Source organism: Zosterops lateralis (assembly GCF_965231275.1).
Source record: "Zosterops lateralis genome assembly, chromosome: 3".
Taxonomy (NCBI): domain Eukaryota; kingdom Metazoa; phylum Chordata; class Aves; order Passeriformes; family Zosteropidae; genus Zosterops; species Zosterops lateralis.
Window position 1 is genome coordinate 81,100,795 of NC_139764.1, and position 26,458 is coordinate 81,127,252.

The following is a 26,458-nucleotide window of genomic DNA, read 5'->3' on the forward strand; positions in this document are numbered from 1 at the left end:
ATTATTTTTGCTTACAAATAACAATTCTGAAGTAACAGAAATTTCTACACAGCACCAGACATTGATAACGATAATAAAATAGTTACCAGACTTCAGAGTGCCTACGTTTGAAAGAGTGGAACAAGAAGTGTATTGAGACTGCTTAGTTTGTATATCTATGGCCCCTTATCATCATAATTTGGAATTATTTGCCTACAACCACATACTCATTTATAAAGAACTGATAGCAATAATGTCTCTTTTGAGAGTTCCAAGGCTATGTTTCAGGGTGACTCTGTAGAGCAACCAACATACCTTAGACACAAAATGTGATGTAGGGCTACATTACTTTGACCTGTGTCCTTCCTAAATGTTGTTATAGAAAAGTGGTAGTGTATTATAGTTGCATCCCCTAATTACTTAAAAATAGAAACAGTTGTGAAGTTAAGCTATAAACTAATTTCTATGACAACCAAAAATATGATCAAAACATGGCTTTTCTAGCACAGCCTACATCTGTGGTACAGAAGTTTTCACCACATATTGGAAAGGAGCATTTTTGCCTTTTCCCTCTGAAATCCTACAGATCAGTGTTGCTCTTGTTAGTATCAGAGCTTTTCAGACAAGAGGCATCTTTCAACACCAGCAGGTCAGGTATGATGGAAAAAGACAACAGCTGCAGAAAGATAAAGCTACCAGATAATTCCTGTGCTTTTTAACTGAAAGCTGTAGCAGCAGGCCAGCCAGCCTGAACATAAATTCTGTTACAGAGAAAGTGTCACACAGACACAAAGGGATGAGTATACGGGTAGTAGAAAAACAACTTGCTGCTATTCTTAGGTTTCAGGGAATTTCACCTGCAACCTGCCACTGCCCAGAGATCTGATAGGACTTGCAAGTGACAGAAAGCAAAAAGAGAAAATTTGTATTGACACAGAAAATACTGAGGGAGTGAAGAAAGAGACCAACTGGACCCTTCTACCTGTCAGCAACCTTCCTGAATGATTTCACCCTGAGGTACAACGTTTCCATTGAACCTGAATTTGGTTCAATTGAGGAAAAAGGGCATCTGCATATAAATTATTGGCTCTTCCAGTTCTTTTTCTTGCTGTCTCGCTGCTAAAATTTTGCTTTTCCTTCGTACTGTTCATTAGTTGTAGATAACTATAAATTAAGTGTCAACAGAATTGCTTCTCTTCTTCCCATAAATCCAGGGAAAATTATCTCTTCAAGTCTACTGGACTTCCTCTCTGCCTGTTACCAGGCTCCCAGTGCTCTCATGGAATTGTTGTTGCTGTCTCCTAGCTGCAAGTTTAAAGAAACTGGAGTGACTGTGGAAATAGGGTGGGGACAGTTTTAGAACTGAGCTTATGCATATGCAGGAAAAGAACCAGCAAAGAGTGCCTGGGAAGATGATGGACTATGTGTTTGCAGAGACATTCCAAAATTGACAAAGTCTTCAGCTGCCTGCCTTAATCGAGCAGAGGGTTTTATTTGATGACCTCCTGAGATTCCTTTCAACCTGAATTATCCTGCAAGTCTAAAAGTAGAGAGAAAAAATGGAAAAGGAATATAATCAAATTGGGAAGGTAGCAGTAGAACTAATCAAAAATTCCAATTCTCCCCCCAAGTTATTTTGGTTTGGAATGAGATGTAGGACTAACCCAAACTTTTTGGATGGCGTAGGAATAAATCACTGCACACATGCATAATTCTCCTGTGGATGGCATTTCATCTGTATTAATGGAGGGCTAACTCTGTTTTCTCCTTCTGAATGGATGGTACACAGTGAAGCTGTAGTGGGTTGCTCCCATCATCCATTAATGATTAAAGACACCTGGGGGAAAATGCTGGCGAACAGGTGGGAAAAAAAAACAGGGAAAAGTTAAATAATTCTGACCTGTTTCTTTCCCATGTTACTCAGTACTGAGGCAATATACTATGTAAGGTGGGCCTGAATTTCTGATTAACAGAGGCATCTCCTGTTAAAGCCTATATTTCCAGTCTTTCTGTGTTGAGCTATACCACTTTGTACAAACTACTTAAATATACATGAATAGCATGTGAACAAGTGGGTGTGACTCACTAATTCGGTGGTTTACACATGTAACTGGGAGCAAACCCAGCTGAGTTCTTGCCCTGGTGAATTATTAGTATAAATTATTTAATTAGTACAAATTGTTTAAGCTCAACAAAGCTCTTGAAACTGTATCGAGAGTGGAATCTAACCTCTCCTGCTGGAGACACTGTAGCTTGTTGTCAAAATAATGTTGTGGGAAAATAAAGTATGAGTTCAAATGCCCCCAGGTAAATGGGAAAATGAGGCCTCTGGCTGCTGTGTGATGCTACATGCACATCCTAACCACAGCTCTCGGCTAAAAGGCAGGCGGCCAACCCCTTGGAAAAGCTTTGGGTTTCATTCTGCTTCTTCTGCAGGTACTTGAGAGGAATTGCTTCGTTTCAAGCTGTTAACAAGTAAATTGTTTTTATTTTTGCCATTAAAACTAAAAGAAAAAAAAGGTAGGTGGCATTTGAACCTCAAATGAAGAATTGATTACCCCACTCGTAATGGAGTGTTTCTCTCAGCAGCACTGGTTTGTCTGGGCAGTGATTTATCAGGGCAGGGTAATGAGGAGACCCGATACAACAGCATGTTTGCATCTGGAGGATGAATGGATTTACACGGCAAAACAAACCCCAGGGTTGCAAAAGGCACAACAGTAGCAATGGAGAAAGACTGCGGCTGATTTCAGTCGAGGAGAGGGAACCGGAGCATAGGAGAGAAGGAAGGTACATGTGAACAGGCTGAGCTGATGCACCTGTACGGGGACCGACCCCTGCAGGGGTTTGCCGGCGGATGCCGCTCCCCGCGGGCGACTTGCCCGGCGCGCCCCGACCCCCGCCCCGTTCGCCTTCCCGACGGCCGGCGGAGCCTCCCGGGCCCGTGATCCGCCGGGGCGCGGCGCCGCCGGGGGAGCCAATGGGGAGGCGCGGCCGCCCCGCTCCGCCCGCCCCGTCGGCGAGGCGGGCGCTGGCGGCGGGGGCTGCCGGGGCGCCGGGGGCGGCGGGCACCGGGCACAGCTGCGGGCACCAGCCACGCCGGTGTCACCGCCACCGCCACCGCCGGGCGGATCCCGCGCTTCTGCCGGTGCTTCTTTCGGTCGCTTCACTTCGGCGGCCCGGAGCAGGGACATTATGCCGAAGAGAAAGGTGAGGCGCCCCGGGTGCGCGGCGGGTCCTGCCCCCCCCGGGCGGGGTCGGGGGCCCGAGCGGCGGCCGGAACGCGCATCGGGGCCGGGGCCGCCCTCCCGCCGCCGCTCCGTGCCGGGTTCGCGGATGGCTCCCGAGCCCGGGCTTTTCGCTGCCTGTTGCGAGCCCCCTCACCCCGCCCCGCCGCCTGTTTACTTTCCCGGTGCCGCGCGGGGCGGTGTCACCCCCGTCCCCGGGGGATGAAGTCGCGATCACAACTCCGGCCCCCACCTTCCTCCTCCTCCTCCTCCCCCTCCCCGCCGGGGAGAAGCTGCAGCAGCCGCGGCTTCGCCCCCGGCCCCGCGGGAGGAGTTTCCTGCCGGCAAACTCCGGCGCCGCGGCGGGAGGAGCAGCCCCCGCCCGCATCCCGCCGCGCCGGAGCGATGGCTCCCAGGGAGAAGGGAGGAGGGGAGAGGCAAGCCATGTTTAAAACAAACTACACCCTTCTCCTCGCCTCCCGCGCAGACCCGTATGTACCAACTCCGGTGCCCATCGGGGCAGGGCCCGGGGCGGGGGCGGCGCCTCCCGGGGGAGCCCCGCGGGGCTGGGGGGCCCCGCCAGCCCATTCCCGCCCTGCGGCCTCGGGGCGGGCAGCCTCTCCTCGGGAGGGGGCCGGTGCTGTGCCCCCTTCCCCCAGAGACAGAAACTTGCCGGGCCGGGCCGGGCGGTGCGGGGTTTCTCGGCGCCCGCCGTGCCCACGGGCAGTGGAGCCGGGAGCGCTCCGGGCGGGCAGAGCCGGGCTGAGCCTGCGGGGCCACAGCCGCCCCTCCGCCCTGCAGGGCCCGCCCTGCGCCGGGGAGGCCCCGCTGCTGCCGCTGCTGCTGGAGATCCTCGTCGGGAACTTGCTGCCTGCCTTCCCGGGCACTGACAGCGCAGAGAGAGACTTGACACTAATACATGCGATGACTAAAAAATGGTGGCTGCAGTCCTTTAATTTTAACTAGGTCAGCCGAGGCAAGGCAATTTGTGTTTTTCCCTGTGAAATGTCGCCTGTGACCTCCTAATACGCGTTTTCTGGGCTGAGGCTGGAGTCTGTTTTAATAAAGTTACAGGTAGATGATGCCCTCCAGGTGACTTGGTGTTTACTTGTCCTTTGCTTATTCCTTATGGGAGGTATCAAAATGTCAGATTGTCAAGTATGCTACTGAATTATTTAATTCGTAGTTGAGTGCCTGATTCTGGTTCTGAAAATGAATACAACTGTGGGGTTGATTGGAGTAACTGGTCTTGAAGTCAGTGAATGATGGGCCTTTTTTTCCTCTTGCTCTTCTGTCATTGCACCCTCAGGTGCTTCTGTGCTTTTAGTGCTCTTGGTTGTCACCAGGAGAAACTTGAAAATTATCTCGTGTCCATAGGACCTCCCAACTTTTGAAACCTTGTGGACTTCCTACCCTGTTTACTTTGCTCTTCTGCATTCTTACACTACAGATGTTTCAGGCTGTTCTTCCTACGTGGGGGTAGAGTTAAAGATACTCTTGTAGGTTTTTGTGGTCTGTTTTGAAATGTGTATTAAGGGAAACTACCTTTGAGTAGTAAGTCTGTAAGAACTCTATGCTCTAGAAATGCCTCATTTCTAGAAGATTATTTTTAAAAAGTAATAAAAGCATTGTATAGGGGATGACAGCAATGGAAATGAATTTTAACAGCACACTGAATTTTATTTTGGTTACCGTTGTTTGGGTAAAGATTTACGTTTAAAGTTTATATACAAAGTGTGGGCTTTGGGAAGCACTGGTTCCAGGAAAAGTGTGTGATTAATGGCTTTGCTTTTTAAGAAAAGTGTAATTGTAGTATTTTACAATAGTCGGTTTTACTCCAGAATGTCATCTGCAGAGTGAGAAGTTGGTGATGCAGCAGTAACTGAATAATTACACCAGCCAGTTTTGACATGGAGACAAAACCATCACATGCAACTAATAGTCAATTCTTCTCTTAAAATTTCTAACTTGTAAAAAGGCTTCTAAAAATTTATAATGAAGTAAACATCAAAAGTCAAAATGAGAAATTTTCACTGTTACAAGGGTAGGTAAATAAGTAACATTGCAGAAAAGACTTAAATCCACCTGTATCTATTTTTGTGTATCTGTAGTTATCTAAGCTGGCTGGTTCTCTTTTGTTTGCTTTTCTTTTCATCTCTGATGTTTCTCATCTCTATGTAAACTCAAGTCACTTGTTAAGTCCCTGGCCCTATGTTCATTATGAATATTATGAACAAAAAAGTGTAAGCTGCCTCCCCTTCTCTAGAGGACTGTGGCATAGGATATCAGGATATTGTTACTCATTGCTTGAGGGTCACAGAGAAAAGGAAGAACTTACTCTGGTATGAGATGGTGTTAAATACTGTGCTAAAGCAAAAAGGGCTTGAACTCTGGACTGCTTCTGTCAGATTTCTGTACTCTTCATCTGTTGTAATAACATGTTGTGGTGTGAACATGGCCTTTCTCAAGAAGAATGGTACACCAGTGTGGGATAAACCAGAATGCTTGTTGTGGTGTTGATAGGAAGAACACCTTGAAATGGTTGGGGTGTTTTGCTTTTCACTTGTCTTTGTGGAATTAGCTCTTGGGTCATATTGACAAGCTCAGTGACCTTGAAAGAGCCCCAATAAAAATATCTCAGTGTTATTCATAAAAGGATGAAGAACCATTTTGTACCTGATGACAAGGAGAATCATGGTGTGGTCACATATAAGTGCATAGGCATACATGAAGATGAATGACACTTGAATTGTGAATCATGTCTGAGGGACATTAATAGGTCAAGTGGTGTCTTGCCAGTATTGGATGGGGAGCCTATAATTTAGTTGGAATTGCACTCCAAAATGACCCAACTTGTTCTTTAATCTGAATATCTGAATCTATGCAGTATCACCTGCATCTCACTTGTTTTGAAAACACTTGGAGTTGAATCAGAGGTGAGGACTAAGTGCAGCTTAAGTATTTTCTTTTTTTTAATCGTTTATATACATTGCCACAGTTGATGCTGTGAGAGTATACTAGAGACCATCTGGGACAGGTTCCTGTTCTGCTATGCAAGTTCACTTTCTTTAAAGTCAAAGGCACTTGGTTATATTTACTGCTGAAAAACAAACCCACTGAGTATTTTACTTGTAATTCTGTTTCTTTAACGGAAGTCAGAAGGGACCACATTTTTGTCCTGACATAGTGCATTTAGTTACATGATCACATGATTTTTTTGTGAGACCCTTACTGATTGTTTTACCAACCAGGTATCTAATCAATGGATTTTCTAACCTTTTGAGTTAATGCATGTTCTGGCAGGTACTAACCTAAAGCTACTAAATTCTCCTTATGGTTTTTTGTCTGGAACTAAACCAAGTTCTCTTTGTGAAGTTATTCTGTGTGTTTAAGTTTTTATTTCTGAAGTGTCATGAATATTCAAAGAGAATATCCACCATACTCATCCACCAAGAGGGGAAATGAGGCACAGAAGTAAATTGCTTAGTTGTTGGAATGGTCCCTTTATCTTGAATTCTCAGGTTAAGATGTCTGTCCTGGTGTTTTATTCCCACTAATAAGCATGTCCAGCACTTTCGAGTGGCACATTTGTTGTTACTTTGCCAAATTTCTTTTCTTGCTTTGTGCTGTGCACATAGAAACTGAGGAACTTGCAATAGTAACCAGTTCTCTAAAATTCAGCTCTTTTTTGCTGTCTCTCTGAATGATCTTGCTGTTGTTCTTTGGTCTGTGTGATGAAGTCTAGGTTTGTCCAAAGTGTAGTAGCAGGCGAGTTTGTGTTCATAGTGCAGCACTATGAAGTATACTCAAGTTCTGTTCAGCTCCATTTCACATCCCTTTCCATGTCTTGATACTTCAGCTGTGATTCAGTCTGCATCAATGTGATATCCTATATGTAACATAGTGGGTTTTTTTCAAAGGCTCTCTTCATTTTGAAGCTATTTGGCAGGAAAGAAGCACCAGTGATGTTGTGGGGACCTACATCTTCCCAATAAGTTGTTTCAACACTGGGGTTGAAAGCTCTTTCTCTGTAGGAAAGCCACTCTTTAGTTTATCCTAGAACACAAGGGACTCTCTGTTAGCAGTAAGACATAGAAATGGGGAAGGTTCTGTATTTCATTTCACAGTCTGTAGGTGATTATAGACTCGAAAGGAAAAGGGAGTCAGTACTAGATACAGATGTCTTGGCTGCTGCCCTCTCCCCACTCCTGTTCTGTCCACTTCTTTCTCCAGATTTTTACTTGGATTCACTCTGCCTTCATGCTGACTACTTTCTTCTTTCTTCTGGTCCATGAGAATTAAAAGCAAAAGTCAGAGCTCTGAAAAAGGTAGTTTCTCTTTCCGCATTTTCTGGTAGGTCGCTCCTAGACCGTTCAGTAACTACTGGAAAACAGTCGTAAGCCACAGCAGAAGATGCTGTTCTTTGAATGTGTCACTGACATACCCTTGACTTTGACAAGTTTCTGTCTAATGTCTCAGCAGAGTCCTCAGGTGGACTTCCACCTTCAGCATGCCTTGCAGGGACAGGTAAAATGATTGCTATGCAGAGATGCACTTTAAATTCAAGCAAGACAAACAGAACAGATGTGCCAGAGCATTTTAAAAGATTGCAGGAGCCTTCTAGCAGAAGGGAGAAGGATGTTTTGCCACTAACAATTTTAGAAATTGTACTGGGTTTGTAACTATTGCAGAATTTTAAACCTTGAGGTGTTTAAAAGCAATTTAAATCTGCCTAGTTGGCCTACTTCAAGAAGGCCAACAAAATCAGTTGACCAGACTGGCTCAAAGGATCTACATCTTTTGTAGAAAAATTAAGCAGAAAATATCAAAAACTTTTATCTGCACACAAACTGCTTGGATATAGAGCAGTGTTTCAGTGGCACTGAAGAAAAAACATGCTTGAGCAATTCTGCTATGCCATGTTGTAGTAAATGAAGTTTACAGGGCTATTAAACATGCAGCAATATTTGTTGATGCTTTATATTAGAGACTCTTTAACTTAGAGCTAAATATGTAAATTTAGCTATTACTATTATTGTTGCTGTTATTGAGTTATGGAGATTAAAAGGTCATTGACCAAGGATTTAATTATCTAAAACATTTCTGATAATTTTATACCAGTCTGTAAAGATCTGACTCATTTATTAGCAATTGATGGCAATATATATAAATTTTCTTCTTAGACTACACTAAAATACAATTGGACTTAATGAATGGGCAACCTAAAAATTCCAAGGTTTTCACTGAATTGTCAATTAAAAATTATTCTTCATGCTTCTTGGGCACATTAAAGCATAGCAGTACAACCTTTGTAAGTCATCAACTCTGACTTCAAAATTGACTAGGTGCATGTAATCTTTCTATATATGGTAGTTCAACACTCAAATATGGGCAATGTTCTTTTGTGTGCTGGAGTATCAGTACCATTAAATTTAAAAAATAAAAAAGCCCCGTGTGTAAATGGAATGTAGTTATGTATGTAAGCAGAATATACCTATGTGTTATTTAAAGGTTGCTTTTCTTCTGTGCTACTTGGAAAACTTCACTTTCTCTGCTGTTTTATACCCAAGCAGCAGCTGTGTATAAGAATGGTATGTTACAAGGTATATCATTCCTTTACAGAAGTTGTATGAAGTTGAATTATGCTTGACAGAATTGTGGAGTGTAGGTAAACCAGATACAGAGATTTTTCTAGGAAGTTAGCCTTGATATGATCGTCATGGCCACCATCTACTTCCTATTCTTTACTTGCACTAAGCTAGGACTGTGATTTATCCCATGGTCCAGTAGCCAAAAAGCTGCCTCAGTATGCTGGAATTACCTTTCAGGCCTTGACTCTTAGAGCTTGTCTGCTGAACAGGTTTGAACATGACTTGAAATTTTTTTTTAATCCTGGGTCATTTTACTGATCCAAGTTAGTGATGCTGCACAGTGGCACAATGAATATGCATATTCCTATTAGGATAATAGGTAACCTATTAGAAAGGAGTAGGCTGGGAATGAGCAGCTGGCTGCATGCAAGAAAGCAGTAAGGTGTTCTTATACCAGTTTTATCATCAGCAAAATTGGCAGTGTGGGACTTCATGTTTGGACAGCAGTTCAGCAGATACTTCAAGCTGTCATATACAGGCTGGAAGCAGAAATTCCAGATGCCCATTCCTGTCCTTATTCTGATTTAACCTGTGGGATATTTGTTTAAGGTAGTTTTTTGGGCAGACCTGACTGCTGATCTAGTTTCCCATACCTTGACACAAAGAGTTAAGCTGGAGTTGGCAGGAATGATTAGGTAGGGAAGGGCAGAATGCTTCTTAGCAGCAGCCAGGCATTCATCTTTGATTTGATTGTCCCTAACTCAGAGTTTCTAGAGGAATATTCTTTAATTCATTAGAATAATCAGAACAACTGTGCTCAAATTGTATCCTTGCAGCACTGGAGGGAGGAGGCATTGGGCTTGGTTTTTATTTTGCGGATTTTTACCCCCTTGGTATCTTTGGAAGTTGCCAGTTTTTGGAGATACAGCTCCTGTCTTCCCATAGTAAAGAGTGGGTGTTCTTGGTAACGGTGAGAGCTGCAAATAAAAAATGCTGTGTTCCCTAAGAACGTTGGAATTTGTCTGCAGAGAAGAATTGTGCATGTTCCCATCACCGCCAGCTTTGTCGGGACTGTTGGGTGTTTGCTCATCCCACGTGACTTTCTCCATTGACCTAATGCTACCTGAGTTAGTAGTAGCTTCCATTATTGAAAACAAAAATCTAAGGATGTTTTTACCTCTGCAGCGTTTTGCTCCTCTCAAGCAGAGCTGAGATGTGTCAGTGGTCTCTTTGTAGAAAGAAATCATCCTTTACCTCTGCTGCATCATTTCTTCCTTATCCCACCTGTGCCCACTTGGAGACATTTTAATTTATTCTTCTCTTGAAGCTGCATTTTGGTTGCCTGTGGAGCTCTACATTCTGGCTGTTGTAGTAGAGCAATACCCCTTTTAACCACATCTGTAATCATAACTGGGATGTGAGAGATGAGTGTATCTAAGGCTTTGTACCAGTTGTGGTTTTGGTACCTGCTATCATCATCTCAGAGGTTTGATGTTCTGTAGTACAGGTTAGTTGAAACAACAACAAAAAAGGTCCTTCTCCTAGATTATTGTGGGTTTTGTTTCTCTAATATTCCTCTGGCAGAAGAGAAATTAAACATCTCTTTTTAGTCCTTCACAGTATTTTTTGTTTGTCAGAAGTGGCTATTTTAGGGAATCAGTTGTTATTGAAAGTAGTTATCTAAATGTAATTTCTATTTTTAGATAATTTTTTTTCAGAAGTACTATGTGCTAGTTTTACTTTGCAAATCTGATCAGTTCTATTTAAATACAGATTTTGGAACATAATCTTGAAGGTTTTAAAAATTGCCTCTATATGTAGACTTGGATGAGTTCAGCAGCTTCATCTCACTTGCAGAACTGTCATCAGCTTTGAAAGTTAGAGAAGTAATATTAGGGACTGGATTTCATCCATTATATTTTTTGAATCTGCCTTCTTATTTTATGGTGGCAGTAAAACGGTTAAGCAAATATAGAGACAAGAATTTACTCACTACCTAGCTGAATTTTCACATCTGGTGTTCAGGGGAAGCTGAGTGATTTCAAATGCTCGATGTTCTCTGCTCTCATGGCTGATCTGTATTTTTCAAAATGCAGCTGATTACTTCACTGTCTGAAAAGGGAACTGTCTGTCTAATTTTAAATTACAATGCTATAGGGTTTTTTTAAGTTTGAGCCTCTAAAAGCTGCTCTTACTTTTTCACTTTGCCATAGGTAGATGTCATGTTCAAAAACTGACTACAGGGAAGAGAAACCTGGAAGGAAAAATAAATGCCAAACCAGATGTGAGATTTTTTAAAATGTCCTATCAAATATAAATGCATTTCAATTATATTTGTCAATCTTTGACCCTCTTTTCAGTGGGAATAACAACTTCAATCTACAATGAAGGAACTTCCTCTTCTGGAAAAGCACTTATTCTGTCCGGTTTTGGTTATCTGGAAACACCCCAGCTCTAACTTGATTTGCTGTCTTGTCTGGAAGAGCATAAAGCTCACAGAAGTCACTTGTCTTAAGAATTAAGGAATTTAATAAAATGTATTTTCTGCACCTACTGATTTTATTTATGGACAGGTTTTTTTGTATTCTTATTTTCTTGTATAATTTGAAAATGCATTGCATGTCAACAGTTACTCTGCTTGGCTTGAATCTTTAAATAAGTGAAAACCTTGATCAGGAAATATTTTCCCTATTAATATGTAATTAGCATATTAATACAAGGGATATTAATGCTTGTCTTTAAATTTAAACCTTTAAGTACCATTCATCTTTTTAGAGCTTTATGATCTTGACATTTTCCCTCAAAGAATTAGAAAATTATATATTCTGCTATTAATAGATGTAAGATGGAGGGATTTAAATTCTAAAAATGACATTTTTATAGTATTGTAATAATTATTAACAAAAATATTAAAATATTATGTACTTAAATAATAAATACTTAGGCAGCATGGGGTTTTGTGTAATTGGTTTTATTTGTTTTGGGTTTTTTTTTTGTGAAGGATGTATTTACATGTATATACAAGAAAACCCAACCTCATTTCTTGGAAGAGAGTAAGACAGATATAATTTTGGATAAGTATTTTAAAAATCCAGCCTGCCTCTGCCACTAAACAGTTTTAATCTGTACTTCCCTTTTGGTTCTGGCAGAATTTTTTTTTTCCTTGAGTAGCAGCATGCATAGTTTTTCCTCATCCAGGATTAGACTCTTGGTAGAAAAAAGAAATTAAGCTGTGCAGTAGGAAGAATACCTGATTTTTAAAAAGCATTTATTAGGAGGAATTAATTTTACTTGCAAAGCTAATTCACATTGGCTTGGCAGTGAGCACTATTCTATCCACTGAAAACAGATCAAAGAACTAGTTGTAAACAAAGGTTAATGATAAGATGCTGGGGGAGCTAAATGAGGAAACAATAGTTAGAAGGGTATTGCAGGAGTTGGTATTAAATTAGTCAACGTGTAGTCTTCATTAATCTAAACCAAGAAATAAACAGCATTTTAAAATTACATTTATGAACTAGCTCAAAATTCAGAGCTGCTCTGAGGATAAATAATTAGAAGATATAGCACGTATGGGGAAACCATTCATGTCATTAAATTTAGTCAAATGCATAGTTCTACTTGAAAGAACTGAGGGGTAGAAAAATTTTAGGGAATAAACCCTGAAAAATACTTTGGACTTGAGACATCTGCTCCTCTTGCAATGTGGTTTTTTTTTTTTTTTTTTTTTTTTTTTTTTTTTTTTTTTTTTTTTGTTTTGTTTTGTTTTGTTTTGTTTTGTTTTGTTTTTTTTTTTTGCAAGCTTTTACCTTATTTTGGTTGGTGAAAAAAATTGTAGGAGGAATGACCATAAGCATTACATCATGGAAATTGCAGCTGCAAGAGTGAGCCAGGAAATCTATGGACAAATCCCCTTGCAGGCAGTGTATCAAGATGTGGCTGAACCAAACAGCTCGCAAAGGAGGGAGGAAATGTTGTTCAGAATGCTCATGTGCTAGGACAGTTAAGGCTTTCTGCCTTTCTAATTTCTAGCTTCTTAATGTGGTAGTTAGAATGAGATTTGCATCTTCTTTTTTTGTCTGTTTTGTTTTCATGTGAGTATGAAAGGACTAATTTCTCTCCCATCAGAGGCAAGGTGTTGAGTTTCGGCTTGTAATAAAATCCTTCAGAGAATGAACCATCTATTTAATTTTATACCAACCTTCTACTGTTTGTTGCTTCTCATGTACTTGTATTCTCATTTTTCAGGCTTTTTTATGTACTTCTTTATAATAAATCTATTCATAATAGTGCAAACAAAATATTTATCCAGGAGCTGGACGTTGCAAATGTGTATCTTTGGATCTCTCAAAAGACATCAGTGACTTTACTGCTTTGGGTTACTGTACTCTCATTATAAACTGCTTATATTTCAGAGTTTTGGTTTAAAAAAAAATGAAGCTTTATGTTTCTTTTGTGGTGCATCTCTACCAGGTAGCCTTGCCTTAAGAACAGTAAAAACAGGAAATTGAGCTGTATTTTCTATTAAATGTGTACTTAAAACCATTGTCTAGTTTTCTGTTTTCAACCTAACAGCTCTGTAATGATGTTGGCATTGCAGATACTGCAGTATTACTTTGGTGTGTGGAAACAGTGGTTCTTATGTATACTTCACAGCTGCTGAAAGAGCTGTGTATACAAATAAGCTCAATGTTAATATTCTTTCAGGGTTTTTTTAACATTCTCTACTATATATTAATATTCCTTTGTTTTATTCCAATCCACTCAAAGTAATTTTCTAGGTTGCTCTTAAAAATAACTAGGGGTAAAAGCAAGTGGAAAAAAAAAAAGGCGATTGCTGATAGACAGTCATATGGTTTGAAAGTTATGCAGCTGTGACAGATCTTGCAAAGCTTAGCTACAGCTTAAGTTGCAATCTTATTGCCAATATTTAGTGCTAATTGAGATGTGACACAATGTGTGGTCATCTGAACCTAAAACTTGCTAGTAGTTCAAATGTCAAAAGCATATTTAGCGATAGCCAGTCATCTTCTTTCCTTGTGTGTACCTCTGTGAGGGAAAAAAAAAAAAAAAAAATTACTGTTGTCTATGTCCTTATTTGCTTTATTTTTAATGTTTGTCTCTTGCAGGCATCCATACAGTATCACACACAGCAGGCCTATAGGGACTACTTTATAAATATAATACAGGCAAATGATGGAGTACAGCTGAAGAATTACTGAGGCTGGAGTGCTGCCCTTGTCAAGTGGTTCAGTGCTTGTGTTGGTCTCTGGTTTTGCAGCACAGAACCTGCAGTGTGGGTACCCCTGTTCCTGACTGGTTTATGATGTACAGCACAGTATTCAGGGTGCATTTTAATGTGGCTGGGGTGTCATGTGAGATATGGTGAGCCATGGTATTACGTCATGGGGAAAAATGTGCCAAGGGGAGGGGTTACTTAGTACATTTTGTTGCTTTGAAACCAGTTCTTCAGTAGTTTGTCACTAGGACAAAAAATGGGGAAGGGTTCCTGTGGAAAAGTTAAGAGCAAAGGCTTTAAGGTTTTCTTAGTATGTACATGAAAGTCCTGTGACTCCAGATAGCAGTGCAGACAATGTCTGCTTGTGGCATGCCAAGTTCTTTGGGAACTCTGCTTGGCGCAAATCCATTTGTGTATAAATTCTCTTTTCCCCAGGGAAAGGAGAAAGTATTGCAAAAACTGGTATGAAGAACCACATCAGCTGGGACTCATCAGAACTCATAGAGGGGAAAACAAGCTTCTGTTCCTCTTTTAACAAATACATTGTAGCCATATCTGACAGCTTTTTTTTTTTTTTTTTTTTTTTTTTTTTTTTTTTTTTTTTTTGGATGTGTGTATTAGCTGCAATAGATAGAGTAGATGGAGTCCCAGACTGCCTGCAGCTGCCCCGCGCCACTGCATTCTTGTCTGTTGCACTGACTCAATTGTTTGTGCAGCTGTGCAGTAAAATGATTCTGCTGGAGCAGAGAAGACTATATAGCTATAATTTGTCTATATACTATAATATTTATGCATTTGTTTAAGCAGGAGGCTATTTTTCAGGTGGATCAGTTACCTTACTCATGACATGGCCTCCCACGCAGCTCTGCCAGTGTATTGGAGAGCCAAGGCTGGGAGGATGAGCCCAGCTGCCAAACACCTGGACTTGCAGTGATTGCTGAGAGGAGGGAGCGGGTCAGAAATGGAAATGAGGGCATGTCAGAACCCCTTGCTGCTTATTCACACCTCTGAAATTACTGTTATTCTCCATGTCCCCCCATGGAGAAAAGTTATGTGGCCTTCAGAATTGCTGTTGGATTTTCTAACTTGAGAGAGAATGCTGGGCTAATTAATTATCTAACTTAATTGAAGTATGTTGTGTAATATATTACAGTAGTTAGTATAGAGAGGTTGTGGTTGCATTAAGAGTATTTTAATATGATTTTTCCCCCTTGTGGTTAGCCTCATAAGCAGTTTTTTTAATCTGTTGTCTAGCAGTAGTATTGCCATCTAAAATCAGGCTGCCCTGTCTAACAGAAATGTGGGAGACTTATCTTTCATTAAAGAGAAATGGGATAAATTACTGTGTGTTAACTGTGCAGTATTGCAGGTGGAGACTTAATTCTTGTTGACTCTTGCCAATTCCTGCAAGGCTATTGGCATGTGGCAGTGCTATCTTGTGGTAATTTAGCCCTCTCTCAGAGCTCTATGATTTCTAAAAGTGAAACAGCCTGATTGTGGAGTGTCAGTCAACTTCGTTTAGCTTATGATGAGTTTTTTAGCTTGGCTTCCAAAGGACATCGATCATGCCATCTTTCTGTCCCTACCCCTGTAAATCTAAACTCTCTTCACCACTGTGAGGAAAATATTATAAAATCTCAGCAAACTTCCATATAAATAAGTCCTGCCCAAGACAGGAAGGATACTATTTGTGTTCCCTCTCGGGGAAAGGTGCAGCACAAGTTTGTTAGAATTGAGAAAATTCATATGAGAGAAACAGATCTTATGAACCCATGGACATCAGAAAAGCTGTACCCAGCTGTATCCTGTATTGTGAGTCGGAGAGGAAAGTTGTAGGACACAGGACTTTGTTACTGACAGGGATAATGGAATAGCTTGGTTTTGTTTCCTTTCTGACTTCTGATGCTCCCAGCATCACAACATCAAACTGTAGTAACTCCTTGCTAACCAAACTGAAAGACTTTTAGAAATGCAAACCTGAAACGATCCTGCAGGTGACTGGTGAGGCTGCAATTGCATAGGGAAAAGTCGGGCTCCATTTTGGATGCCTGCCTGTTGCTATTCTGAGTCGATCTACGCTGTGCGATGCTGCTTAACTTCCTGCTGTTTTCAAGCTACTTACATGATCAGTCCTCGGCTTTTTTTTTCTTTTTTTTTTTTTTTTGTTTTTTAAGCAGCTGCTCTTGTGGCATGATTCCTTTCTGTCGGGAGAGTGCACAGTAACAAAGCCACGTTTTATTCCTGGTGGGGGGATGTCTTTCTGTAAGTATGTTAGAGCCCAATGCCAGGAGAAGGCACTGGTCAGTTGCTGCAAACGAGCTGGTCATTTTCTCTGCTCCAAACCAAAGCTCTCTACCTCATCGAAGAGACATTTTGTGTCAAAATCTGTGAGGAAGTTTGAATTAAGATTGAAATGAAAAGAAAAGGGAAAAGATAACCAGCCTGCTTCCTTACTGATTGTAAAACCAAACAATAACCAAATTGCTTTCTCTGCTGCCTGTAAAATGCCTTTTTGAAATATGCCTTTCTTGTAGTTCTCCTCTACCTGCTGGTGCTCTCTTTTTATCCAGGAATTGCTTGCTCTTACCTGGGAAACACAAATGTTTACAAAATGTGAAGTAACACATCTTGAGTTGTAAGCAAAAGAGAAGCTGGATTTTACGTGTCCCACCTTCTTTAATTTAACCAACCTTTTTCTAGTACCTTTGCAAGATAAGTTTTACAATGTTCAAGTTGATACTTTGTTCTTGAGGATGAATACATATTTGTCGCAAGCTTTCCTGTCAATGTCTCAGTGTTTTACTACTTATGCTTTTCTGGTGGAGGAGGTGAGATATGTAAGGATATGTGATGTAAAGATGCTTCTAAAACTTCTGGCTGAGTGAGGCTGAGAGAAGAAAGGAGTAAAGGAGGTAAAGAAATCATTAATTTCAGTAACGCAGTGTTTTTTTAGTTCATCTCACTGCATCTCTCATAACAGCTTAAGTTCATGTTTGGGAAAAAATGTGTTAAAATTCTTGGGGATTTCAAAAGCTGCCATAGAGCAAGCCTCAGATTTCCAGTTCCTTACTGTTGTGCTACCAACAGGTGATTAGATGGAGCTTCCACTGGAGCCTGGGGATGCTTTAGTTAATTGGCTGGAGGGACTCTGAGGGGTGGTGTGTGACATAGCTCTGTACCTGCTGCTCAGTCCTGTGTTCTTGCTTGGTTTTGGTAAAGAGATTGGTTTGAGTACAATGCTGCTTGTACATACTAATGCAGATTTGTCAGGCTGCTTTAAGTTGTTGCAAATGAAAGAGCAGTCAGTCTCCACCATAATCTTTGTTTTGCTGTTGTCTGCATGCTTTTAAGTCTGTGATAAAAACAGCGATTTAATATTTTCTTTCAGTCTCCAGAGGGTGCTGAAGGCAAGGATGCAGCAAAAGTAACTAAACAAGAGGCAAGTATATGTATATGTATATTTATGTATTTAATTTTGGCATGTAATTCCTTAATTGGAGATTTGCAGTCATGTATATCAGAAGATTATGCATTTCTCTGGCGCTTCTGGTGAGCTGTTTTCAGCGGGAATAAAGACAGTAAACCATATATGTACCCTATCTGTCTTGATTTTGTCTTGGTGTGCTGAGGATTTATACAACTTATTAGTATACCAATAAATTTGAGAAAGTTGTAGGGCTTTCACAGACAAACTCTGGTGGATCTTGTGGTAAGAGTGTAGTATTTACTGCCTGGAACTGTTGCTCTGTCTCTAGTGGGTTGGCAGAAGAGGGTTAATGCACACACCTCAGCCAGTCTACTTCAAAACTATTCTTAGCTTAAGTGACTGATGGGATGGTGTCTTGAATTAAGATACCAGATTCTAAACTGGAGCAGCTGGCACATTTGTGTGTTTTCTTTGACTGGATTTGTTTAAAGGACACAGTATATTCTGTTAGAGAAGGCAAGAAGACAGCTGGTAATATCTTGATATCTACAATAAAGTTGGCTAGTTTGTTTTTCACAGCCCTTAAAGTGAATTTAAAAAACAGGTAGAGAATTATGAGGATTTGTTTTCTTAGGTTGCCTTCTTTTGGGGCAGACAAATTTAAATCAGAACCTTGAGAAGAATGGAGGAATATTTAATTGCTCTCTTTGTAAATCTTGTAGCATATTTGATCAAGAAAATAGCAAGTAAACTATTGGCACGTGCTATAGTTTACTTGCACGTAAAAACCACTTTTTCATAAGGTTCCCCAAGCAGGCTCTTAAAGGAGCTAACTAGCATTGAAGATCTTTCTGAGAATTTTGAGTATATAAAGTTATGAAAAGAGAATGGAAGAGTGAAAGTTAATTTTCATAAAAGAGATTATTGGTGTAGTACTGGGTTTTTGGGGGGCTTTTGCTGCTGAATATATTTGTTAATGATCTGTAGAAGAAAAGGTATTAAAGAAATTACAAAGTTTTCTGAAGTTTACAAAAATTGTCAGGGTAGTCAGAAGTGAGAGAGGCTGAGAAGGCTGTTATGTCACTGATAAATAACTAAGTGATAAAATATCAAAAGAAATACAATATGGAGAAATGCAAATAATTGAACAGGGAGAGGGGAAAACCCAGTGGTGGTTGCCAAACTGTTAATCAGGGAAGAGATTGTAAAATCACAGTGAATAGTTACTAGAAAATGCCAGTAGTTCTAAACAGTAACTAGAGTATAGGAAAAAATGCTAAAGGACAGAGTAAGCATCAGTGTTTCACAGGATTAATTTGTTGTGCTCTCAGACGTGGGAGTAATAAATTAAGCTCTCCTGATAGAGGCCATGATAGAATTAAAAGGATAGCAAGTACACTGGAACAAATAGAGGGTGTAGAGCAGCTTTTAAAAAAACAACCTGAACTAAAAAAACAAAGAACACAGTTTTTCTATGATTCTTCATCTTTTTATATAGTTGTGATAAAATAATTAGTAACACAAAGAAAGGCACTTAGGGAATTACTCTTCATTAAAGCTGTAAACAAGAGGAATCTAATGAAAGTAAGAGGCAAGAAGTTAAAAAGAGAGACAGCAGAGGAGGAAGGTTTTGCTTTCTATTTTCCACATGGTGCATAATCCTATTATGGAACTCATTGATATAGGATGTTAGGGAAACTGAAAGTGTAAATCAGTACTGTTATTAAACAGATTTGTCTAGAAAATAACCCTTGGGGACTTCTTAAACACATGATGTGTATATGATATGCAGGTTGGAAAGTTGGCAACTTCAGACTGCCAGAAGCTGGTGCAGTAGGAGAGTGCACAGAGTTGCTCTCCCACTCCTTTTCATGGACTCTTTCTGTAGATGTTTGCTAGCAGGCCAGTGTCAAACAGACTCTTGAGTGAGCTGCTAATTTCTGGATTAGTACAGCTGTTTGGAGGGGACAAAGGTTCCCAAAGCACATGAAAATGTGACCTTTGCTGAATTGGCTGTAGTTCCCTCCTTGTAATCAGATAACACAAAAATACATATAAACTCCAAATGAGAATTAAAATTACTTAGCTGTCAAGCATTTTTGAAGAACTTACGGTTTGTGGTGACTTTCTTATGGCAAACAAGTCATGGAACGGGAGATAGGGGAGAGAATTATAACTTATCTAAATTAACATATTATCCTTTAAAAAGTAGATACTAGCAAAACATTTCAGTTCCTAAATGTTAAAGGGATAGAAATAATTGGTTAAGAAAGCAGCTTTGTGAAAGACGATACCTTGAGTTAGATGTTCTTTGGTTACCTGGCCAACTGAAATGCTTTGTTTATCCTGTTGTAAAATAATGCTAGGCTGCTTCTTAAGTGGTTGATATGCTAAATTGCCAGGAAAAGAGAGCCTTAACCTTTTTTCTGTTAATGATGCATAAATATTTCATAGCTGAAAATAGGTATTTTCTTGACCTCTATTTTTCTGGATGCAGATTCAAACTATTCACTACTGCTTTCAACTAAGAATTCTTGAATGGTTCCAATGAACACAAATTACAGCATTCTTCAGATATTAACAAAAGCTTTTTCCTGTTGCAGGATGTGGAGAGCCATGTTTTTTCAGCTCAACTTAAATGCTTAATATGTAATTAAAAGTATTTTTGATTCTCTTTATAAGCTGAGTTATGTTGGGTATTTGTTGCATTTTAGTTCTCCCTTTATTTTGGCCGCAGGTGTAATTCTAGTTTTATGACATAGACCAGACTTTAGCTCAGTTTATTAACCATTCTGTGTAACTGGGTGAATCTATTTTAATTAATACAAAAATATTGTGAACAAGCTAACAAGTATTTTTAAGACTTCAGTAGTAAATTTATTACAAAGAGCAGGATGAAATAAAATTTAATAGGGAAAGTGTGTTGAAGTGATAAAGCTGGAGAGAAGCAGGATATCTGGCTCAAGTCTTTCCTTTTGAGATTTGTGTTGAAATAGAAGAAATAATTTCTCTCTCTCATCCTGCAGCTGTCTTTGTGCACCTGGACTCTCAGAGCGAGTGTGTGGAGAACTGAGGAAGTGGAAGGACTTAGTTTCATGTTTTGAAATTTTAGTGCACTGGTATCCTCTAGAGAAGGATGTTAACTTTATTCAGCTGTTAATCAGATGGTATTTGTGCCCACTATTACAAGTGACATCTGCTAGATTCTAAAAACATCATTCTAAGTGTGTATGGAAAAGGTTATCCTTTGCACAGGTATTCAAGCTTACTGGGTTTGTGAACCTTTCACAGAGCAGGAAGGGACTCAGAAGTAGTTGTAAAAGGGATGTGTGTGTGAAGTATTTAACTGTGTGGAGATTTTGATCCTTAAGATTTTAGCTTTTAAATTTTTTGTATATTTGTAATCCTGGAATTCTTTTGTGTATAACTCTAAACTCCATATAGGGGGTTAGCTACTATTTTCCCATTTTGGTCAGATAAAACAATTTCTCTCTAGGCCTGGAAATCAAGGACCTTACTGTCTCAGGCCCCGAGAATGTAAACAAAAGTGAGTTGGGGAGGAGCAAACTTGGAGTAAATTACTTCATTACCTGAAGCTGTAATTGGAATATTAAGCCCAATGTACAAATGGACCAGACTTATAGAAGTATGAAAACTCCTGACTGTCGTCCATTTCAGGTGTAGCCCCTGGGGAAGCTTTGTCTGCCTGAAATATACCAGGAGGCCTTCATTAAAAAGAACTGGGTTTTATTACCTTAATTTTGTCTGACCCCTGTTTTTAGGTAGTCCCAAGGAGGCATCAGTTTAGATGGTATAATTCCTGAACAACTTTTATTTCTAACTTTCACATCACTCTGTCCCTTTACAATTTTGAGTGGTGTCCAAGGTGAGGAAGATGTGAATCGTGTTTGGCAATAGACATGTATTTTGGTAGATGCATATTTTATGCTGTCCTGTGAAATTACTGATACTATATTGCTTTGAATGCTTTTTCCTGTAAGCCTATAAAAATGTTCTTTTTTTTTTTTTTTTCTTCTGTAGCCCACAAGACGATCAGCAAGACTGTCAGCTGTAAGTATGTGTAGTACCTCCTGGTATATTCATAAGCACATATGGTTTCTCAGACCAAACAAGTTTTTACATTTTATTTGATTCAATTTTTATTTGTGCCGAGGGATATTTAAGAACTCCAGCAATTAAGTTATCTTTGTTTTCTTGGTTTCAGGTTGTTCTGACAAAAGATACATTTCCCCACTTCAGTGCAAAACTGTCTGTTAGATGCAGTATTGACTTTGCTTCATTTTGCAGGCTGATGTTAGTTGTGGAAATGCAGCTACTTCTCAGAAAAGGAGAAGGAGCTGTGTTTCAAGGACTTCATTTGATGCCACTGCTAGTACTTGGTTTTAGTTCCTTTTCTCTGTTAGAATATAGCTGATGGGGTTTTTTTTAATAGGTCCTACTAATCTCCATGTTTTACTCGTAGAATGACTCCCAAATTACTTTCACTTCTAGATGAGTGAACTAATGCAAACAGGTGTGTGCAGAGATGAGGTGCATTTGTGCAGTAAGGTTTTCAGACTTTTTCTAGATGCATACTATTGAGCAGGAAGTAAGGGAAGGTGTGGGGTGGGAAGGAGCAGGGTGTGGAGGAGGCTGGCTTCTGTCTAACATGTTGTGCAACTAAAAATGTTTTATAGAAACCTGCTCCACCAAAACCTGAACCCAAACCAAGGAAAACAACAAAGGTAAATATTTTTCCTTTTTAGTTACCATCATTTTAGTCAATAGTAAGCAAGCATAATCCTTTTTTTATGTTGCAAACAGTTCAATTCACAGCAGGTTTTTTTTAAGGCATGGGCTTCCCTGCCCTCTCTGCAGCTCCCTGCCCCCCCCCCCCCGGAAAAAAAGCACAAATTAGATCATTCTTTTCTTTCTGTTCCACCCCTTCCTGGCCTCATTACTGGCCCAAAGAAAATGTCTTGCCTGTTTGATATGCAGACCATGTTAGTTTGTAGTGAATTGCTAGTTTAAGAAGATTTTTTACCTTTAGTACACCTTTCCAGGAAAGTACAGGCTTGGTTGAGTAAAGTCTACCTGAGACCCACCCAGCAATTTCTACAAAGGCATTTGAGGTTACTCTCTGTCATTCTGTTTCCTTGTCTAGAGGTGCAGTACTTCATTTTTTACTGAGAAAGACTTATCTGTTCTTGAAGCCTGGCTGTTGCTGAGAATGCACAATTATAATTAAAGGTGAAATTAAATATATTTAAATTGAATGGTTTGGGTTTTCTGGGCCAGTTACAGTCAAATTAAAATCTTATTAGTATTTGAAATACCTTTTCAGGATTTTTGTATATAAACCATGTACTTCAGAAACTGTAGATTTATTTGCACCTTAGGGGAATGTTGAATAAAAGCAATTGCTTTATTGGGGAAAAAAGCCTCCTTGATGGACACTGAGTGTAGCACTCCTCACGCTTCCATTTTTCAAGTCCTTTTATTGTCATCTCAGTTGGGCAAGTGCCAGGATACAAAGTCCAAAGTGTGAATGTAAAACTCTAACTTTAAGCACTGTGTGATTTATCATATAAAATTACCAATAAAGTCTTGGTGAGTCCATCCTGCTCCCCTCTTAAAAAGAGTATTAATAAAGAAGGGAATGTGGTAACTTCTGTAGTTTCATGTACTGTGGGATGAGCTCTGTGTCCCAGACCCAGTCTAAGCTGTGTGAGAGACATTTGAAGCTCATTTTGGGTGACTTAAATCCTTTATGATATTACTTTTTAATAAGTAAGTAACTTTTTAATACAGTAATCTTTTTTCCCCAAACCCTAACTGGATTATGTTTTAAGGAATATATTAATCTTGGCTTCCTCAACAGAAAACAGCAAGTGTGTACTCTGAACTTGCTAGTAAACAATGAAAGATGGTACAGATTTGAGATAATTTTTATTGTTAAAAGCTCACATGTTATGAATTTCCTTAGTTTATTCATTTGTAGGTGAAGAGTTATAACTATGCTCATACCACCTGTAAGCTTCCAAATTAAGCTGCTATGTAACACTAAAGCTGAGGGGTTGGAGGAGTAATTCAGGCTGCCCTGGAACTGGGATTACTGGTGCTCTCTCCTCACTGTCCCACTCCCGTATGAGGATCAGTGAGGAAAGGTAGTAAATGAGGCAAGGCAGACCTTAATATCCCTGTTCACATCTATTATTGCCATTTTGCATGGAGAATTTGGAGCAACAATTGCATGAAAGATATCCAGTGTTTATCAGAACTACTTGAAATACTAACGTAAAATAGTAAATGCAATAACAATAAATTTTTATCCCATTGCACTTTAAATACTTAACCTATGTCTCTGCTGACCTTTAGATCATGTACATAAATAAGTGCATAGAGAAAGGATTTATAAAAAAATAGGAAACTTCAACATAGGAATTAAGAGCAAATCTCAAAATGAAACTGTGGATGTTAGAATTTATCAGAAGGAACTATCCTCTGCTTTGTGTTGCTACAGAGGGACTTTTATCAGTATTTACATCCCTAGTGTGTTGGCTCGTTCTTTCATTGACATGGAATGCCCATCACAGATGTTATCAAAGTTAGAAAAGGACAGCCAACAGAAAAAGCTTAATTTTTAAAATCTGATTTAATATTTTATGTTAATTGAAAGTGTAGTGCTATAGTCACACAAACAGTGTGGTGTTTGTGCTTGGCTGAATAAGCTTTCAATAATACTGCAATTGGATTTTTTCACACAGGTATCCTGTATGTACCTCATAGGACAGCTCTACCAAAGTAGTCTGATGTGGTTTTGTATCTTTGAAAAAATTAACAGAAAAACCTAAACAGGCAGACACCACCATTTTCTAGAAATGTTGAATCTCTATGTAACTTATGTGAGTTTACAGTTTCCAGGTAGCCTTTAGAGAGTTTTCTGTTTCAGTCCAGCACGTTAAGCTTGCCAAGACTTGCTGTTTAGTTCACGTGAAAGTTGTTTTGATGAAGATGCAGGATTCTGGCTACTCATACAATGTCTATGGCCATGTTTTTAATCTTCTGTCAGAAGGAACCTGGAACAAAGGCCAGCAAAGGTGCTAAAGGGAAGAAGGATGAAAAGCAAGAAGCTGCAAAGGAAGGTACTACACCATCTGAAAATGGTGAAAATAAAGCTGAAGAGGTACTTTCCACACATACCTCCTGCTGATTGAATCAGTGTTGTTTAATTATCCAGACTTTCAGACATTGTTAGCATGTTCATAATGTTTCTTTTTATTGCCCATAATGTTATTGCAGATTCGCATCTCGCTCAACTGTTAGTGTTTCAACATCCAGAGGTGCCCCACCCAGCACACTGTCAGTAAAAGGGCAGATTGAAACAATGAAAGTTAAGGGTGCGGTAGAGCATTCAGCATGTGTGCAGTGAATAGAAACAGGTGGTAGTGTGGTGCTTTTCAGTGTGAACGATGGAAGCTGACAGGTAAGGCTTGTATTGCTTTTGAAAAGCTGGGACCAATGAGTTGAGAAAAGTGTGTGACTCTGCCTGTTCTGGTTGCGTAGGTGTCCTATGGACACAGGTTTGGAGCTGTTGCAAGTAAGAAATCAAAGGAGTAAGGATAGCTTGGGTGTTTAGGTACCTAATAGCGTTTCACTGTAGTAATTTAATTTTTCTCTTTCTTCTCCACAGGCTCAGAAAACTGAATCTGTAGGTGACAAGAGTGAATGAAATACCATGAGAATTTTGGGTTGATTTTATGTACCTCTTGGACAACTTTTAAAAGATATTTTTATCAAGTATTTTGTAAATGCTAATTTTTTTAGGACTATGATAGCTGACATATTAAACTGTATATGAACATTTCCCTTCTCATAACAGTGCTTTTAGAAATTCCCATTGTTGCCAAGTAATATAAATATCAACTTAATAATGCAAGGTATGTGTAAAATTGGATCAGCATTCCATACACTTGCTTTAAGAAATTATGTCTTGTGCATATGGTGATGTTTTTACTGTGTGTATTTGAATTTTTCATGCAGTTTTTCTAGAGCAATAATCAGTGGTGCTTTTGTACTTAGGTTTTATGTGATTTTAATGAAACATGGATAGATGTGGCCACCTGCTGACTATTTTGGGTTCTTTTAATGGATTAAAATAAAAGGTCTCCTTGCCTGCAAAACTAAAGACTCCTAATGTTTTCTCTAAATCTGAGGAATGCCTTACTCACATCTTTGACTGTTACAAGGAAGACTAAATTATTTAGTAACAGTTGTTTTGCATGCAGTGTGTTTCCATTTTTTGCTGATGTCTGATTAAAAACCACCCACACAGGAGCAGCAAACTGGGATTTTCAGTGGCCTACAATTTAGGGGATTTACAGATAAATTCTTCATAGATACATTCATCAGATACACTGTCACAGGGTGAGTAAAGCTGCTATATGCTGACAGTATATTGTGTCTTCAATGAACTATCAGCACAGAACAAATTGCTTGATTGATAGAGACACAGTAATTTAAAAGTAGCTTTGTTTCTCCACACTCTCTTTTCATTAATGTGCATTGTAGTCTATGGAAACCTTTCTATCTGTAGCCTCAAATTTAATATGAATAGTAATTACTGTTCTGCTTCAGCTGAGGACAGTTGTTAATACATTGAAATCGCTGTTAAACAGTGCTATATATTTGGTACCTGGTGGAAGTGGAACAATGAAAGTTGGTTTTGAGGTGATTGTGGTGATGTGGTAGATTAGGTAATGATTTTTTAGTGTCCATGTTTCAACTCTGCAGCTCATTTTAAGTACCTTTTATGATTTTTTTCCCTTCTCTTTTCTCTAGGGGTCCTGGTGTTTCTATTGTTACTTCTGGGATGGGAGGGGTGAAAGAAAATATGTTCCCTGTTCTTCAGTAGTATTGATTTGTATTGCTCAAGTTGTAGCCATCATGTCTGAGGATACCTTTTACTTGTTTAAGTCAATAAATAAATGACTGT

General features: G+C 39.5%; 1 protein-coding gene across 2 annotated transcripts; it reads left to right on the plus strand.

The window, feature by feature from the left end:
- Positions 1-3,019: 3,019 nt before the first annotated feature.
- Positions 3,020-26,458, plus strand: HMGN3 (high mobility group nucleosomal binding domain 3). Of its 2 annotated transcripts, none has more exons than XM_083857017.1 (6): positions 3,020-3,189; positions 17,425-17,475; positions 21,505-21,534; positions 22,161-22,208; positions 24,536-24,649; positions 25,157-26,458. In XM_083857017.1, exons 1-6 carry the CDS (start codon positions 3,175-3,177, stop codon positions 25,193-25,195), a joined length of 297 nt encoding a protein of 98 aa, XP_083713143.1. In that variant the 5' UTR covers positions 3,020-3,174; the 3' UTR covers positions 25,196-26,458. The 2 variants fall into 2 exon arrangements, with proteins under 2 accessions (XP_083713143.1, XP_083713144.1); XM_083857018.1 differs by having other exon boundaries at positions 3,021-3,189; positions 24,536-24,608.

Bases quoted from the DNA above. Each gene is read 5' to 3' on its own strand.
- HMGN3 (XM_083857017.1), top strand. The intron at 22,209-24,535 runs GTAAATATTTTT...ATCTTCTGTCAG, and splicing joins AACCAAGGAAAACAACAAAG to AAGGAACCTGGAACAAAGGC. The intron at 24,650-25,156 runs GTACTTTCCACA...TCTTCTCCACAG, and splicing joins GTGAAAATAAAGCTGAAGAG to GCTCAGAAAACTGAATCTGT.